Source organism: Mustela nigripes, chromosome 15 (genome assembly GCF_022355385.1).
Source record: "Mustela nigripes isolate SB6536 chromosome 15, MUSNIG.SB6536, whole genome shotgun sequence".
In the NCBI taxonomy this organism is placed as follows: Eukaryota; Metazoa; Chordata; class Mammalia; order Carnivora; family Mustelidae; genus Mustela; species Mustela nigripes.
In genome coordinates this window covers 76,229,370-76,243,783 of record NC_081571.1, presented here as the reverse complement: position 1 = coordinate 76,243,783, position 14,414 = coordinate 76,229,370, and the positions used below count along the sequence as shown (strand labels likewise).

General features: G+C 40.8%; 1 protein-coding gene across 8 annotated transcripts in view; it reads right to left on the bottom strand.

The window, feature by feature from the left end:
• TPP2 (tripeptidyl peptidase 2) overlaps positions 1-14,414 on the bottom strand; it is a 69,763-nt gene that overhangs the window by 22,134 nt on the left and 33,215 nt on the right. For all 8 annotated transcript variants that reach the window (XR_009400080.1, XR_009400079.1, XM_059378161.1 and 5 more), the window contains 11 exons: positions 11,159-11,307; positions 9,439-9,554; positions 8,747-8,915; positions 7,881-8,038; positions 7,525-7,601; positions 5,554-5,660; positions 3,815-3,969; positions 2,353-2,469; positions 2,014-2,114; positions 1,318-1,414; positions 346-483 (listed from right to left, as the gene is read on the bottom strand). Coding sequence is in view for 6 of the 8 variants with exons in the window: in XM_059378161.1 (XP_059234144.1) it covers positions 346-483; positions 1,318-1,414; positions 2,014-2,114; positions 2,353-2,469; positions 3,815-3,969; positions 5,554-5,660; positions 7,525-7,601; positions 7,881-8,038; positions 8,747-8,915; positions 9,439-9,554; positions 11,159-11,307 (1,384 nt within the window). In the remaining 2 variants the exon portion in view is untranslated. The remainder of the gene's footprint in view (positions 1-345; positions 484-1,317; positions 1,415-2,013; positions 2,115-2,352; positions 2,470-3,814; positions 3,970-5,553; positions 5,661-7,524; positions 7,602-7,880; positions 8,039-8,746; positions 8,916-9,438; positions 9,555-11,158; positions 11,308-14,414) is intronic.

Here is a 14,414-nt window from a genome sequence, read left to right as displayed (position 1 = left end):
TTTCTCTCGCCCTCTGCTCACCCCCTCAAATAAATCTTTAAAAAAACAACAACAAAAAAAAAGCGGCTATACTGGCTAGTGCTAGCAAGCTGCATCCATGCACTCCTCTATCCCACAACTTGATTTAGCTGACCTACACAGCTGAGAGGCTGTCAAGACAACTAACTGAGTTTCTAGTAGTTGTCAAAGAACCAAATACAAAACTATTGCATTAAAAGAAAAAAAAAAAAACAACAAAAAAACACCTAAATCCACAAAACCAAAATCATCATAAATAAGAAATCAGAGATTCATTAGTTCAGGGAAAGCCTCAGTTAATTCCAAAAATCACTGCCAATTTTATACCTGATGTGGATAGGCATCTCCTGAACCCATCTGTCTTTTGTTCTGGTCAAATATAATCCACAGTTGGCTGTCAAACTCGGATTCATACAGTAGTTCACAAAGTAGCGGGCAGCTTGGAGTTACTTCCCCACTCTTGGGCTATAAAAAAACAATAAACAATATGATTTATATGATTTTTAATGTAGATTTGTAATACTGTTATTGATGATATTTTTACAAGTATTAAAAACATTTTCTTCTGGTAACCAATTTTAAAACGTAGAACATCCAATACTTTGGCATTAATTAAAGGCATTTTTCTTTCACAAGATTTTAAAAATACAAACCTAGCTATTTTTAAGCATTAATAAATATTCTTCAGAACCTCTAATCACTTCATAAAGTTGAAATTTGACAATTCACTGAAATCAATCATCTCAACATTAAAACCAAATTCATATTATGCTTCAATGAGTTTCACCAAAATCTTACTGATCCTACATAAACTCTTGGATTCTACATTTACAAGTAGCCTCAACTACCTTTAGCGCTCATTCAACTCAAGGGTTATTCTGACTTCTCACTGTTTTAGCGCCTGCCTCAGAGGAAAACCACCAGACCCAGTAACGTAATCAGACAGCATCCGGCACTGATGAGACATCGACCACTGGACAGGTACCTCTGAATAGGCGAGTACAAAAACTAAGGCTCAAAGGCCCAAAGGCCAGGTTGCCACTAAATCAGAGTCAATGACTTCAGACCCGAATAGTTCCTGGACCATCAGAAATGATAATTTCCCAAAGACTAATTCCAAATTAACCAGTGTTAATTACTTGCCTCTATTTTATACATACACACATACACACACACACACACACACACACACACACACCTCTATACTGAATTCCTTGTCCTTCCGTTTTGGACTTTATGATTCATGAAAAAAATACAGAAGTTCATTTTGAGGTTATTCTTTCTTACATAAACACCCACCTGATGAAAGTTGTATGTCAGGACCATCTCATAAAGCTGACGATTATTTGGCAACACATCTCTTGATCCTAAAGGTTTTGTTTTTGCACTCAGTGGGCTGTAATTAGACAAATGCAGAAGTAATGTGATTCAGGAGTTCATTTACTGAGAGAAATAAACATAATCAACAATCTATAACACAGCAAAATGTGACAATGTGCATCTTTAAGCTCTGTCCTTCTTGGTAGATTTTATAATATTTTCATCATCAGCTTCCAGAATTCTTTACTGACTGAACCATGGCAATACGTAATCTTTAGTTTAAATTCTGCAATATTATGGAAACATTTTCAAGTGTCCACAAACAGCTCTTAACAAAACCGGATCCCAACATTAGGGAAACAAGCGCTAACAGTGTTAAGGCCAGGCAGGTTTTGACTCGCAGCCTCCTGTCCACAAACTGCAGATGGCAAGGACATGTCACAGGAGGGGTTGTGCAGATGCCACACTGAGAGCTTCACGCACTTGCTACCTAAGGCTCAAAGCTACTGCTGGGGCTGCGTCTTAGAGAGCTGCCAGGATGCCTAGGCTGCGAGTCCGAAACTGCATTTTCATCTCCAGCACTGAGATGATGTACAGAGTGTAAGAGGGTAAGAGATGTCCCCGCTCCCACCACGCCAATGCGCGACACTGGCAGCCCTAACACATCAATGATACCGCAGTGTCTGGACCCAGCTCTTCAGGGTGATGCAGGGAGCCAGATCTTCATACTTCAAGGAGGACTGAACATCGAAACGATTGATGCCTTCCGATGCATGCTACAAAAGATATTTATTAAATTAGGTTCTCAAACTTTACTGATAATAAACCACATTTTTAAAAAAAACATTTGGACCTAAAATAAACCTCTGTAATGCCAAGTTTATAAGCGTCCATGAGCAAAGACTACTGTTATTTCAGAACCACTGCCCCACTAACGTTTAAATAAAACCAGTGAGATTATTTTTCAATAACACCAATAACTGACATTAAAAATGATGGAAATGTGGAACTTACAATGTTTAACTGAGGAGCAGTACACACTATTCCATGGAAAGAAATGGTATAATCAATATTGACGTCACTAAGACTTGCCCACCAGCGAGCAATGCAAAACTCAATTGCTTTCCCACCCTGTAAAGAACAATAAAAATTACAAATATGTAAATCTGTTTTCTCATTTTCCTTCAAATTACAGAATATAAATAGTAAGTGTTTTAAAGCAAGTCTAGCTTTCAGACTTTTCCTATTGGTACAGCTGTGCGTGGAGTTATACAATTACAGTTGCAAAGACAGAGTACAGGCGCTTAAATACACAGCTCTCTGCTCCTACGGTGCTTGTCATAGAAGATCGGAGGCAGCTTTTGGGAGCACACAACAAAATAATAGTGAAAACAAACTGGAATAAAAACTTCAGACCAAAGGAAAAATGATAAGAACAACAATGATAAGAAAAGGTGCACCACAGCTCCATGAGGCACAGTCAACACCCACAGCTGAGTTTGGGGCTCAGAGCCGCCCGGCAATCAAAACAAAATGAAATTATGCTCCTTTACATCTTTCTCCCTATTACAAAAATTAAAAACAAAAACTGTTTTTAGTACTGAGTTTTAAATTAGGTTTTGAAGTGATCAGTACATTATGAAGTCTGAAGACGGGTCAGAGGACACTAACAGACCAGAGCGCGAGCAGCAGTCATCAGAGACCTAAAAGACACAGGAAAGATGGGAGCACTGGCGTGACCACATGAAGCAACAGGCTTAAGAAAGAACATCAGGGGCGCCTGGAGGCTCAGTGGGTTAAAACTCTGCCTTCGGCTCAGGTCATGATCTCAGGGTCCTGGGATCAAGCCCCGCATCGGGCTCTCTGCTCAGCGGGGAGCCTGCTTCCCCCTCTCTCTCTGCTTGCCTCTCTGCCTACTTGTGACCTCTCTCTCTGTCAAATAAATAAATAAAATCTTAAAAAAAAAAAAAAAAAAGAAAGAAAGAAAGAACATCAGTGCATTCCACTCCCATGAAGGAAGAATACAGCCCAGGAAAGGGTGGGGACCCACCACACTGAGGCCATTCTGGTGGGAAGCAGTGGCAGCTTTACCTAGACAGCAGAACAGCCTCCGGCAGTCTTGACAGCTGGGCATTAATAAAATAACAAGCAGAACAATCTTAAACTTAAGGAAATAATCTCCTGTGTGATGAGGAAACCGTTCCAATCAAGCTTTGCAGTGTAAGCCATCACAATCTAGCAGACCAGCACTTTCCTTTGACTATGTTTATTGAAGAGTTCAAATGATTCATATTTACCTCCGACTTGGTCTCAAGTATCCCACTGAGACTACCCACCTTCCTACTTCACTTATTCAGCCCCAGTACAGTCTGAATACAAACTGTGAAATCAAATTCCAATACTCAGGCTTAGCCCATACCAAAAATCAAAGAAAGAAATCATTTTGGGGATTTCAAATTGGTAATTAAAAACTTACTAAGACAGGAAAAGCTTCAGTCAGTGTTCCTTTTTCTGGAAGGGAACAGAACTTATAGAACTCATGACTTCGATATGCTCTTTGCTTCACGAGCTGTACCGCGTGAAGAACAAACTTGGCTGACACCTCCGAGGAACACGAACACACGGTGACTTCTACAATGAGGAGAGGAAGCCGGGTTGCAAACGGACACGTGGCTGTTTGCATTCCAGCTCTTTAAAATGCAACATCTCAAGAATAAAATGATACATTCAAAAGAAATCTGCATATTTCCTTAAAAACAAAGAGTCACATGAAAGGGGAGGAAGATAAACAAATCAGTATCAGAATGAACAACCGCTATGCTCCAAACACCATGGAACAGCAGGTGTCCATGGACGGACACAATGACCCTAATCAGGTCATTTTTATAACCCTTTGCCCCTCTGTGCTATGGGGAAACTTGCTTTTAGCTAGAAACCAACCAATTCCTGATAAAAGAGGATGCCTAAATTCCGTGTCTATTTATTCAGCTTCAGTGGTAACTTCCTAGTCTCTCCCTCCTGTCTACTTCTAGAAAGTATGACCATCAACTACACATCCTCAGCTTTATTCTGAGACCGAGCTGGAGACAAAACCAAACTCACTGTGAAGCAGAATGAGCATCTTATCTAATGCACACCCACTCTAATACAGGGAACTTAAAGCAAGGCTTACGTCTCTGGTTCACAAGGTCAAGTGGGCGCAGAGCTCTGTGAACCTAATCAATTGCTAAGAATAAAAAATCTAGTGTTAGGACAGTATTTCTAATTATTTGAAATAGGATACATCTGTAGTACATTTTTTTTTTTTTTTTTTTGCTTTATATCCCCCATTTTACTGACACACAACTGACAAATAATGTTCAGCAAGCTTAAGGTGTACACTGTGAAGATCTGATATATACATAGACATTGTAAAATGATTACTGTAGTAAGGCTAGTGTTAACACATCCATCACTTTGCATACTTACACCAATTTTTTTTTTGGTGGTGAGACTATTTCAGATCTGACTTTTAGCAAATTTCAAACACATAATTCAGAATAGTTAACTACAGTCACCATGCTGGACATAAGAGTCCTAGAACTTACTTTGTAAGTCCAAGTCTAGACCCTCTGAACACAATGTTCCCACGTCCTCCCTCTCTCCCGGTGCATTTCTAATCTGACTGCCGAAAGCTCTGAGCTACATCCATTCCAGATTATTCTATAAATTCCTATTTTAAAAAAACTAATTATTTTCAATACCAACCAAGTCATAATTAGAGCATTATAATTACTGGCATTTACTGTTGAAAAGATATCAGATTCAATATTAATTAATCATAGATTTTCCTTTAGTATTCTTCACGTACATTTTATCAGAGCTCACTGTTCAACAATTCCATGGGGCCCTAAATGCATTAGGTAGCCCAGAGTAGTTCAACAATACAACTCTTGACTCTGATCATTAACAGATAAGGTATTATTCTAAACTAAGTTAAAACCTTGAATATTAAAACATCTCCAGATAACTTGGATGATTTGATGTAAGAACCAGTGCAAAGGAGTATGAGATCTTAGAATATTTCAAACTTAACAGCAAATATAGGGTGTCAGATATAGTACTGTTATGACAGAAGCACAGATTAGAGACATACAAACGTCCTGTGGACATAATCCTAGCAGAGACAGAAGGCAGATGAAGAAAGTGGTCAGGACAGACTCAAATGTTACTTACCAGCCCAGGTCGCACCCTCAGGAACCTCAATAAAATGCCTTCGAATTTGACCAGGTTTAAAATGTACATCTGTCAAAGCCAGATCATAATGTGATGATTCATTTACTCTGAAAATTTAAAAAATAAAATGCCTAAATGAGAAGCTGTCACCCAAAAAGGCTTTATTATCGTGAGCCCACTGGTACTCTAGATCTTACCCGTCGATCAGAAAGAAACACAGGGATTTAAAAGTTGGTTACAAAACAGTGCGCACAACATTATCTCATTTTTGCAACATGTCAGCAGTGATATAAGTTCTGGATAGCCCAGTGTAGGTTATTTTTCTTTTTCTCTATATTACAATTTGTCTAAAAGACACAATTTACAGCTCCCTCATTCACAGGATTTCCCTATTAGAATCTGAACTATCATGAGTCCTAAATATTAAAATCAAAGGTAATGTTTCGTGTCACTGATACTGTCTTCCAGCTCTGAGATTGGCATTAAACCCCTTGTACAGCTCCAGAACACCTCATGCCATAAAAGACAAAGGAAAGAAGAAAACTATTTTCATAGCACTTTTGTAGGAAACCAGTGACACACAAAGGTCAAATGTGTAACATTCTACTACGGAAAACTAGAGAATATGCAAAGGACAAATTCTAATCAGTATGACAAACACTTAATGAGCACCTAGTGTTTACATGAAGCACTGTTATGAGCTACAAATACAACAGACAACAAATACTACATACAACATATAACACAAATACATACACAACATATACAAATACAACATTCTCCGCTGCCCTGGCCAGTTTCACGAGGACAGAAAACCACCAGAAACATTTAAAGTGATATGCTCTGGGTGGACAGGAAGTGTTCGTGGAAAAGACATAAAAGGTACTTGGTTCGTGGAAAAGCTTCCTGAAGGAGACGATATCTCAGCAGATTAATGAATCTTAAAAATTATCTTGTCTAATATCCTACTGGAAAATCTGCCTGAGAATTTCAGCATTCTACAATTTCTCCACATGGGTATGTCACTCTTGATCTCCCGAATTTCACCCCACGTTTCCTATGGGCTGACACCTGCTGCGCGATGATTGCTTTCCAGCTCACCCACTCGGGACCGACCGTTCACTGAGAACTCCCCATTGTCCTCGGGATTCTCATCTCACTCTCGTCCTCCACCTACTGGACAGTCTGGTTTGTTCTGAAGATACTGTATAACGGGCTCCACGGAGGAACTGGTAGGACACAGGCCCTGAGCCTTGAGCGGCCCCCTACGTGGGGTAAACGAAACCTGACAACGTCCGAGCTCAAGCTGGTGCCACTGGCATGTACGACGCGCCATGAAGGAGCAGGAAGGGCCTCCCTGCATCGGGGAGGACTAGGAACGAGCCAGCCTGAGGAAGCCCGAGTGCCAGCACCAGTGACTGAGTGCAAAGGTGCAGTCTGGCGGGCAGGTGACAGGAAATGCTGGCTCTCGGGGACCGCTGTTCGCTATCTGAGAGAGCATGGTCCTGGGCAGGATATACTTTAAACAGGAAGCAGTAGGACAGAGCAGAGTTCCTTGGTCCTGGGGCGGAAGACCAGATGGGAAGGGAGAGTCTGGAAACCGACAGGAGAAGTGCAAGAACCAGAGAAAACAGTGATCCCACAGACAGGGGTTACAACGGTGGAGGGGGTGGGGGAGGGGAGAGGGACGAAGTAATCCTGCCCAGTCCTGCGGACGGCCAGGCAGCTGGGGGCACCGTCAGCTCCATGGAGTTTCGGTGCAGGCACAGGGCACGGGAGATGCCTCTGGGATCTCACAGTCAAAAAGCAATAGAAAGACCACATGGCACCTTGAACTTTGTAAGCAAGAAGCAAAACTAAAACCCAGCTACCTGATTCTGCTCTATCCATCTTTAAAAGTTCACACTATTTCCATAAATAGCCATTAAAAAATCGCACGTGACAGTCAGCTGTTGGCACCTCATTACTTACTTGGTTGCTATAACGGCAGTGATTGGAACTCTGAACAGAGGACCTGCATTGGGGGATGCTATATCGTAGCCACAGACCTTGAAAAGAGAGTAAGTTTCAGTAGCCATACACTTTTACGAGAGAAAAAAAAAGTGACACCTATTCACAGAGTAAGTTAATCGGACATTAAAACGTAAAGATCTTCAACACAAGTTGATGCCATTTTTTCTGGCATTGGGTCACAGCACATCAACGAGTGCATGCATAACCACCCCTGACCATTTCAGACCGACGGGGAAACGGACTGCCTGCCACACCAGGTACTTTTACACGCTTTCAAGAGTATTTAGAAAGTAGCAGTGAGGATGCCCCAATACCTCTGTGTAATGCAATCCTTCTCTTAAGCCCCTGGGATCCACACGTATGTTGATGTGTCTACATTGATTCATGAGTTCCAGATGGCTGGGACACTGGACCCAAGATGAATTTGAAGTTAAAGCTAAATGGAGCTGAAGGGATATTTTTTCGGCATTTTCTAGCATGAAAAAGACCAAAAATTAAAGATTAGTACTTTTTTCCTTTTCTTCCATTTTAAAAAGTTCAATCCTCTCCTAAAATCTAGCAGGTGAGTTTAATCAGCTGTAAAATGTACTAGGGCCTGGGGTTCCCAAACACAGCTTAAGTAAAGCAGTCCCAGAACCTTCCCGACATCTTAGGGCACTTGTGACCCGTTCACACGTTTATCCAACATGGCGGTAGCCTTAAAACAAGGCGTTTTCGTGAGAATCTGTCATTACTGCACGCAGATAACAGCATCTGACTGAAAGGAAGGCGCCAGTGCACACTGGTGACTACTTTGCTTACAGCTCCTTGAGCCGTGGTTCTCCCTGGCTGCTTCTACTTCCCAATCTCCAACCAAAACTCTCTCTTACACCCAAGTATTAAGAGTGGTAAAGAAAAGGAACTGGACATTTGACTACCCCAAATTCGGTAAAACCCTAGGTCACTGACAGCCCAGGCTACTGTTTTCCTCAGTGGTTACCAGGCTGAGCTGTGAGGACACTGGGATCCCTGCTTCGCCACCACATCCAACCCCCTTAAACCGTGTATGATTTTAAAATAATATTGTCGACTCATAAGTTTCTCTATAGAACATCAACTCAAATGGCATTTCTCTCATACCACAGTATTCACTCAAATCACAAATGTAAGCACTTCAGCTTAAAGTCCATTTATTACTCACCAGTATTTTCTGGAAATACAGGTTCAATGCCAACGCCATGATCTGAAGGTGCAGCCACCTGAACAGGGTCTCGGAGGTAGATGCCGCGGTTATTTCCAACAGTAACAGTGAAACCTAATTTATTAGCAAATGATGTATTCTGAACGAGGTAGTCATAGGCTTTATCAACCTAATTAAAAGAACACAAACAATAAAGTATCAATGGTTGGGTCAAGAAAACATTGCTATAAATTACTAGTTTAATTTCAGTTGTGAAAAGGTACAGGTGAAAAGCTAGTTTCTACATTTGCCTCTAAACATAGTAACCTCAAGTAAGAGGGCAATTCTACCTTTTCAAACAAAACACCAGCCCAACCACTCACCCCCAGCTCCACACTGCTAGCCCCAAGTGACCAAAGTCAGGAACTCCTCCGCACACCATGAGATTCACAGGTTTTGCCCTCGACATCTTTGCTCCGAATTTCTGCCCTCCACACGTCTTAGGTCTATTGTAGTTCTCTCTTACTGAAACAGATTCGACTTAACTACAAAATCGGATTTCATATCCTCTTTGCTTACCAGTTCAGAAACTATTATGGTCATATAATGTAAAATTAGATAAACTCAATCACCATTATAATAGGAAATATTATCCAGTAATAGCTAAGACCGAATCTTGATGATTAATCCATTTTTCATAAAAACAACACTACCTGAATAATACCATGTCCTTGGGCAAATACTTCTATATTGTCAGCCTTTACTGCAGTGTTTTCTAGAGCTCTTCTGACTGAATGAACCGTGTAGTTAACGTTATTAGCTTTCAGACCTGAAATGGAAAAGCAAAAGCAAGAAAGGAGTATTAGAGAGTTTGCTCCCTGAAACCATTTCCCTCGCACCAGCAGAGATAACATGTACATTCTCTGGCTTTAACATCCTGTGTTTCAACCCTCATTTCTTAATGTTTTTGGAAAAACTGAAACTGCTGGCATAGCACATGGATTTCATTAAACAAAAATTGCTGCGTGCGCATTACATAAGGGCATTAGTGAGCGCTCTGCAAAGGTGATGGAGACGTGTGAAGCAGATACCTGAAGGCATTCAAATGACATTTTCTTTAAAAACACTGCTAGTCAAGGGGGCACCTGGCTGGCTTGGATGGTAGAACACGTGACTCTTGATCTTGGGGTTGTAGGTTTGAGCCCCACGTTGGGTGTGGAGATTACTTAGAATCTTAACAACACAGCTGGTCAAATGATATGGTCGCCGCCTACTAATCAACCTGGCTCTGCTACAGACACCAAGGGAACCTGAACTAGCAAAAAAGATGCCAAGGCCCGACCACAGCTCAATTAATTCAGCATCTCTGAGACTGAATCCCAGGACTGGTACTGATTAAAAGCTTCCTGGGTGATGCCGGGAGTAGCCAAAATGGGAGTGACTATTCTGTGGGAAAGATGTGGAAGCCACCAACTTGTCAACTGTGTTGAACACTGTTGTTAGAGAGAAAAGATGAGGAATACCGCACTCCTGTCCACTCCAGAGTTCATCAACTGCATGCGCATTTATGATATTGTAAAAAATGAACAAAACAAACATGAAACTATGGCGCTTTACAGTCAATCAAGAAAGTGGCCAATTTTGTCAGTGAGAATCCGAAAGAAGGTGATGCTCTATCAGGGAAGGAGCAGGAGTCTCGTCTTACCGGAATGCACAGGGGTTTGCAAGGCCAAAAACTGGCACCAAAGAATTCTAGGCAGAAGAGACCAAGCTGTAGAAGGATGGGAGCAAGGAGCAGGAGATCTGGGGAGGGTTAGGAAAACCAGAAATGAAGGCAGAGAGTCCTGGGACCTCACGAGAGGCATGTTCCTAAGGTGGAATCTCTGCAACAACCTGGTGACCGTAACTGAGGTCCGGTCAATGCCGACGCCCCCTGCTCAATCCCGCGAGCCGCCGACACGACACCCCGGAAACTCCCACCTCCCTTCCCAACTCAGCCATCCCCACGGCATAGTCACTGCCTTTTAACATGTGATAGAAACTCATTTTAAATTCTATTCACAGTCTGTCTTCCACAGCTATGATAAATTCCACATGGGCAGGTACTTTCGAGCCAAAATAATGCTTGAGAGTCATTAATAGCAGATAAACGTATTTGTTAACCGAATGACCACACATCCAAATCCTTATCATCACACCATTATTCTCCATCTTAAACATGGACATGACTAATTCCACACATTTTCTTACCATGAGAATTTCAGAAAACACAAATATCTGTCTGCAATAAGGTAAGAGAAATTTATTCAATTATTTTTTATGGCTACTGCCTGACCGCACATTATGCTATACACTGAAAATTCACCATCTATTTCCTGGAATTTAGAAACAGTAGTAAGTCAGGCCGCTTAGAGCACTAAGCAATGTCCTTACCTGAAAGTATCAGGGCGATGCCTCCACATGCATTGGGAGAAGACATGGATGTCCCGTTCATTAGCTGAGTTCCTCTCAATGTCCAGTTGGGAACAGAAGCGATGGCTCCGCCTGGTGCACTGATACTTACTCCAAGGGCCCCATCAGCACTGAATGAAAAGCCATTCAAGTTTGCTTACGAAGGTGAGAACCGGATAAACACGGGCATTCAAAAAAAGGCCACTTGTCACATATATTAGAGTCCAATGCCGTAGATAATTTGCAGTATTGCAATTAGTGAGAAAAAAACCCAGCACAGCTATTTCCCCATTATGTAGCAATTATCTTCCTTAAAAGAGAACAGAATCTTGTATGTTTATATAAGTGCAAAAGGTTATCAGGTATATTTTTGGAGGGAAATAAATAAATGTCATTGCTTAGATTCCTTGATGAATCCACCTTGTCTTGTCTGCAATAAGTAGAAGCTTTGCCTTTGTCTAAAGTTTTAGCATCGTCTAAGAGAAATATGTGGGACACAGAGGGCATTTATTTTTTTTTAAAGATAAACAAAATTTATTTGGGAGAAAGAGCACGCGCTTGCGTGTGTGCATTGCTCAACAGGGGTAGTGGCAGAGGAACCAGGAGACACCCTGCTGAATGCGGAGCCCAACTCAGGGCTCCATCCCAGGACCGTGAGATCATGACCTGAGCCCAAGGTTTAATCGACTGAGCCATCCAGATGCCCCCAGAGGGCATTTAAGTTTCCAATAGCCGCATTTAAAAAGAGCGACTGAGAAACTGATAAAACTTATTTTAATAATGTATTTTATTTAACACAAAATAGCCAAAATATAATTTCAATATGTAATCAGTAGAAAAAATGAGTTAATTTATGTATTTTTTGGTACTAGTCTTAAATACGTGATGTACATTTCATACTTAGAGCACATCTCAATCCAGACTAACCTCACGTGACTCATGGCTGTCATACTGGATGGTTCAAGTCCACAAGTGCCCCTCGCTGAGGGCTCTTGACTCCATAGGGCTAATGAGATAATGTCCACACAGCACATCACCATTTTAGTCACCGAACACAAGCTCTGCCCTCCGCCCCAAGTAAAGGAATAAGATGACGACCCACTAACTTCGTCCTCCCTGAAGAGTGGCCGGAAGTTCCCCACAAAAGCTGCTGGCTTCTCCCTTCCACCACTCTTCTCCAACTGATTGGACTACTCTTCTCACTGGCTAAGAATACTAGTGCAATTTGGTTTCAGATTGTCACAGAGAGCTGAAAGCAATGTAAATCAGATCCTTCTCCTGCAACGGGTTGGTGGCACACCGTTTAGTGACTATCTTAAACACTGTTAAAAATATGTTGACCTGTAAAGATTTTTATACAGTAATTACTGTGTGACAAAAGGTTACAAAGGTGCCTGAACAGTGTCATCTCCCATTTACGCACAGGAGAATGCCTAAAAGAATGTGCACCAAAATGTCACTCAAACACATCACAGACAATGAAATTTAGGGTAATTTTTTAAAAAAAGATTTTATTTATTTATTTGAGAGAAACAGAAAGATCACAAGTAGGCAGAGAGGCAGGCAGAGAGAGAGGGGGAAGCAGGCTCCCCGCTGAACAGAGATCCTGATGTGGGGCCCGATCCCAGGACCCTAAGATCGTGACCTGAGCCGAAGGCAGAGGCTTAACCCACTGAGCCACCCAGGTGCCCCTAAGGTAATTTTTACTTTCTTCTTTGCACCATCTATATTGTCTAACAACGTTCACCATAAGCACGTGGTATCTTGTAACTGGAAGAGTCATAAATTCTACATGACTACATTCCATTGCTCTTTATTCATTTATGCCACTCTATTAGTGATTATCAAAAGCATTTAGTCAGTGCCCTAAAAAGGGTTCCATGATATATAATTTTTATTAAAAAATAAAATTTGGGGGTGCTTGGCTGGCTCAGTCAGTAGAGCTGTGACTCAATCTCAGTTTGTGAGTTCAAGTCCCATGTCGGGCATCGAGCCTACTCTAAAAAAGTCATAATATATAATTTAAAAATTTCCTTACATATACCTTTCATATTCCTCATTTAAAAACTTACATAAGCATTATGTAAGTTTCCTTTAAAAAGCTAATGATGTTTTTCTTCTAACAGTATATAATAAAAATTCAAAACATGCTTATGAAGACAGTATTTGGCAATCTGTCTTTAAGAACTATGCCATACTTGTAAACACCAGGAAGTCAAGTAAATTCTGTACGTCTGACAGTCTTTCCTGACAAAGAGGATTTTTCAAATAGTACACAGAATATGCTCCATTCAGTGATCACTAGTCAATGTTTTATACCCTAATAATTAAACCTAATAATTACACCATGTATTTGCAATAAAACTCTATGTTTATGGCATAGTAAACATGAATAAATTCTCTCAATTCCTAGAATAACTGGATTGTGAATCAGTAACTCCTTAATCCAAGCTTCCCCCATAATTCATGAACTCATTTTTCTTTAAATAAATTCTTTAAATGTTTAACATTTAAACATTAAACCAATGGTGGTTTAAACATTCTCTGACACTTTGTGCTTATACTGACCATAGATAAAATGTTTCAAAATCAATCTTAGAAGAGAATCAACAAATTTAATAATTAATACTTTTATTAACTGAACCTATAACTTGCAAAACATTGCCAGCTTTGACTCTGAATCCTGGCCACTCTTATTCAGATGTGGAGTTTTAAGCAATTAGTTGGGCTGATGTGGGCAGTATATGGTGCTGATATAGGTAAGGCTTGATGAACCACATGGAGATCTATAGCCTGGATGGTTTCAGTAACAGTTACAGTAAACTACTGAAATAAGTTTATTCTTTTAAGAAATTATCTAGGAAAGACTAGAGGCTATCTACAACTCAGAGGATTAAATTTGGCATTACCACATTGACCGGATTCCAACCAATTTCTCTAATCCTTCCCCGCCTTTTTTTTTTTTTTTTATGATTTTGTTTGTTTATGTGACACAGAGAGAGAGAGCAAGCACAAGCGGGAGGAATGGCAGGCAGAGGGAAAGAGGGAGAAGCAAACTCTCTGCTGAGTTGGGAGCCCGATACAGGGCTCAATCCCAGGGTCAGGAGATCATGACCTAAGCCAAAGACATACACTCAACCAACTGGGCAACCCAGGTGTCCCAATTTTTCTAACCTTATACTCAGAACAGTTATGTCATGTATCTAACAATAAAATATCTAATTTATTCCTTTAATTA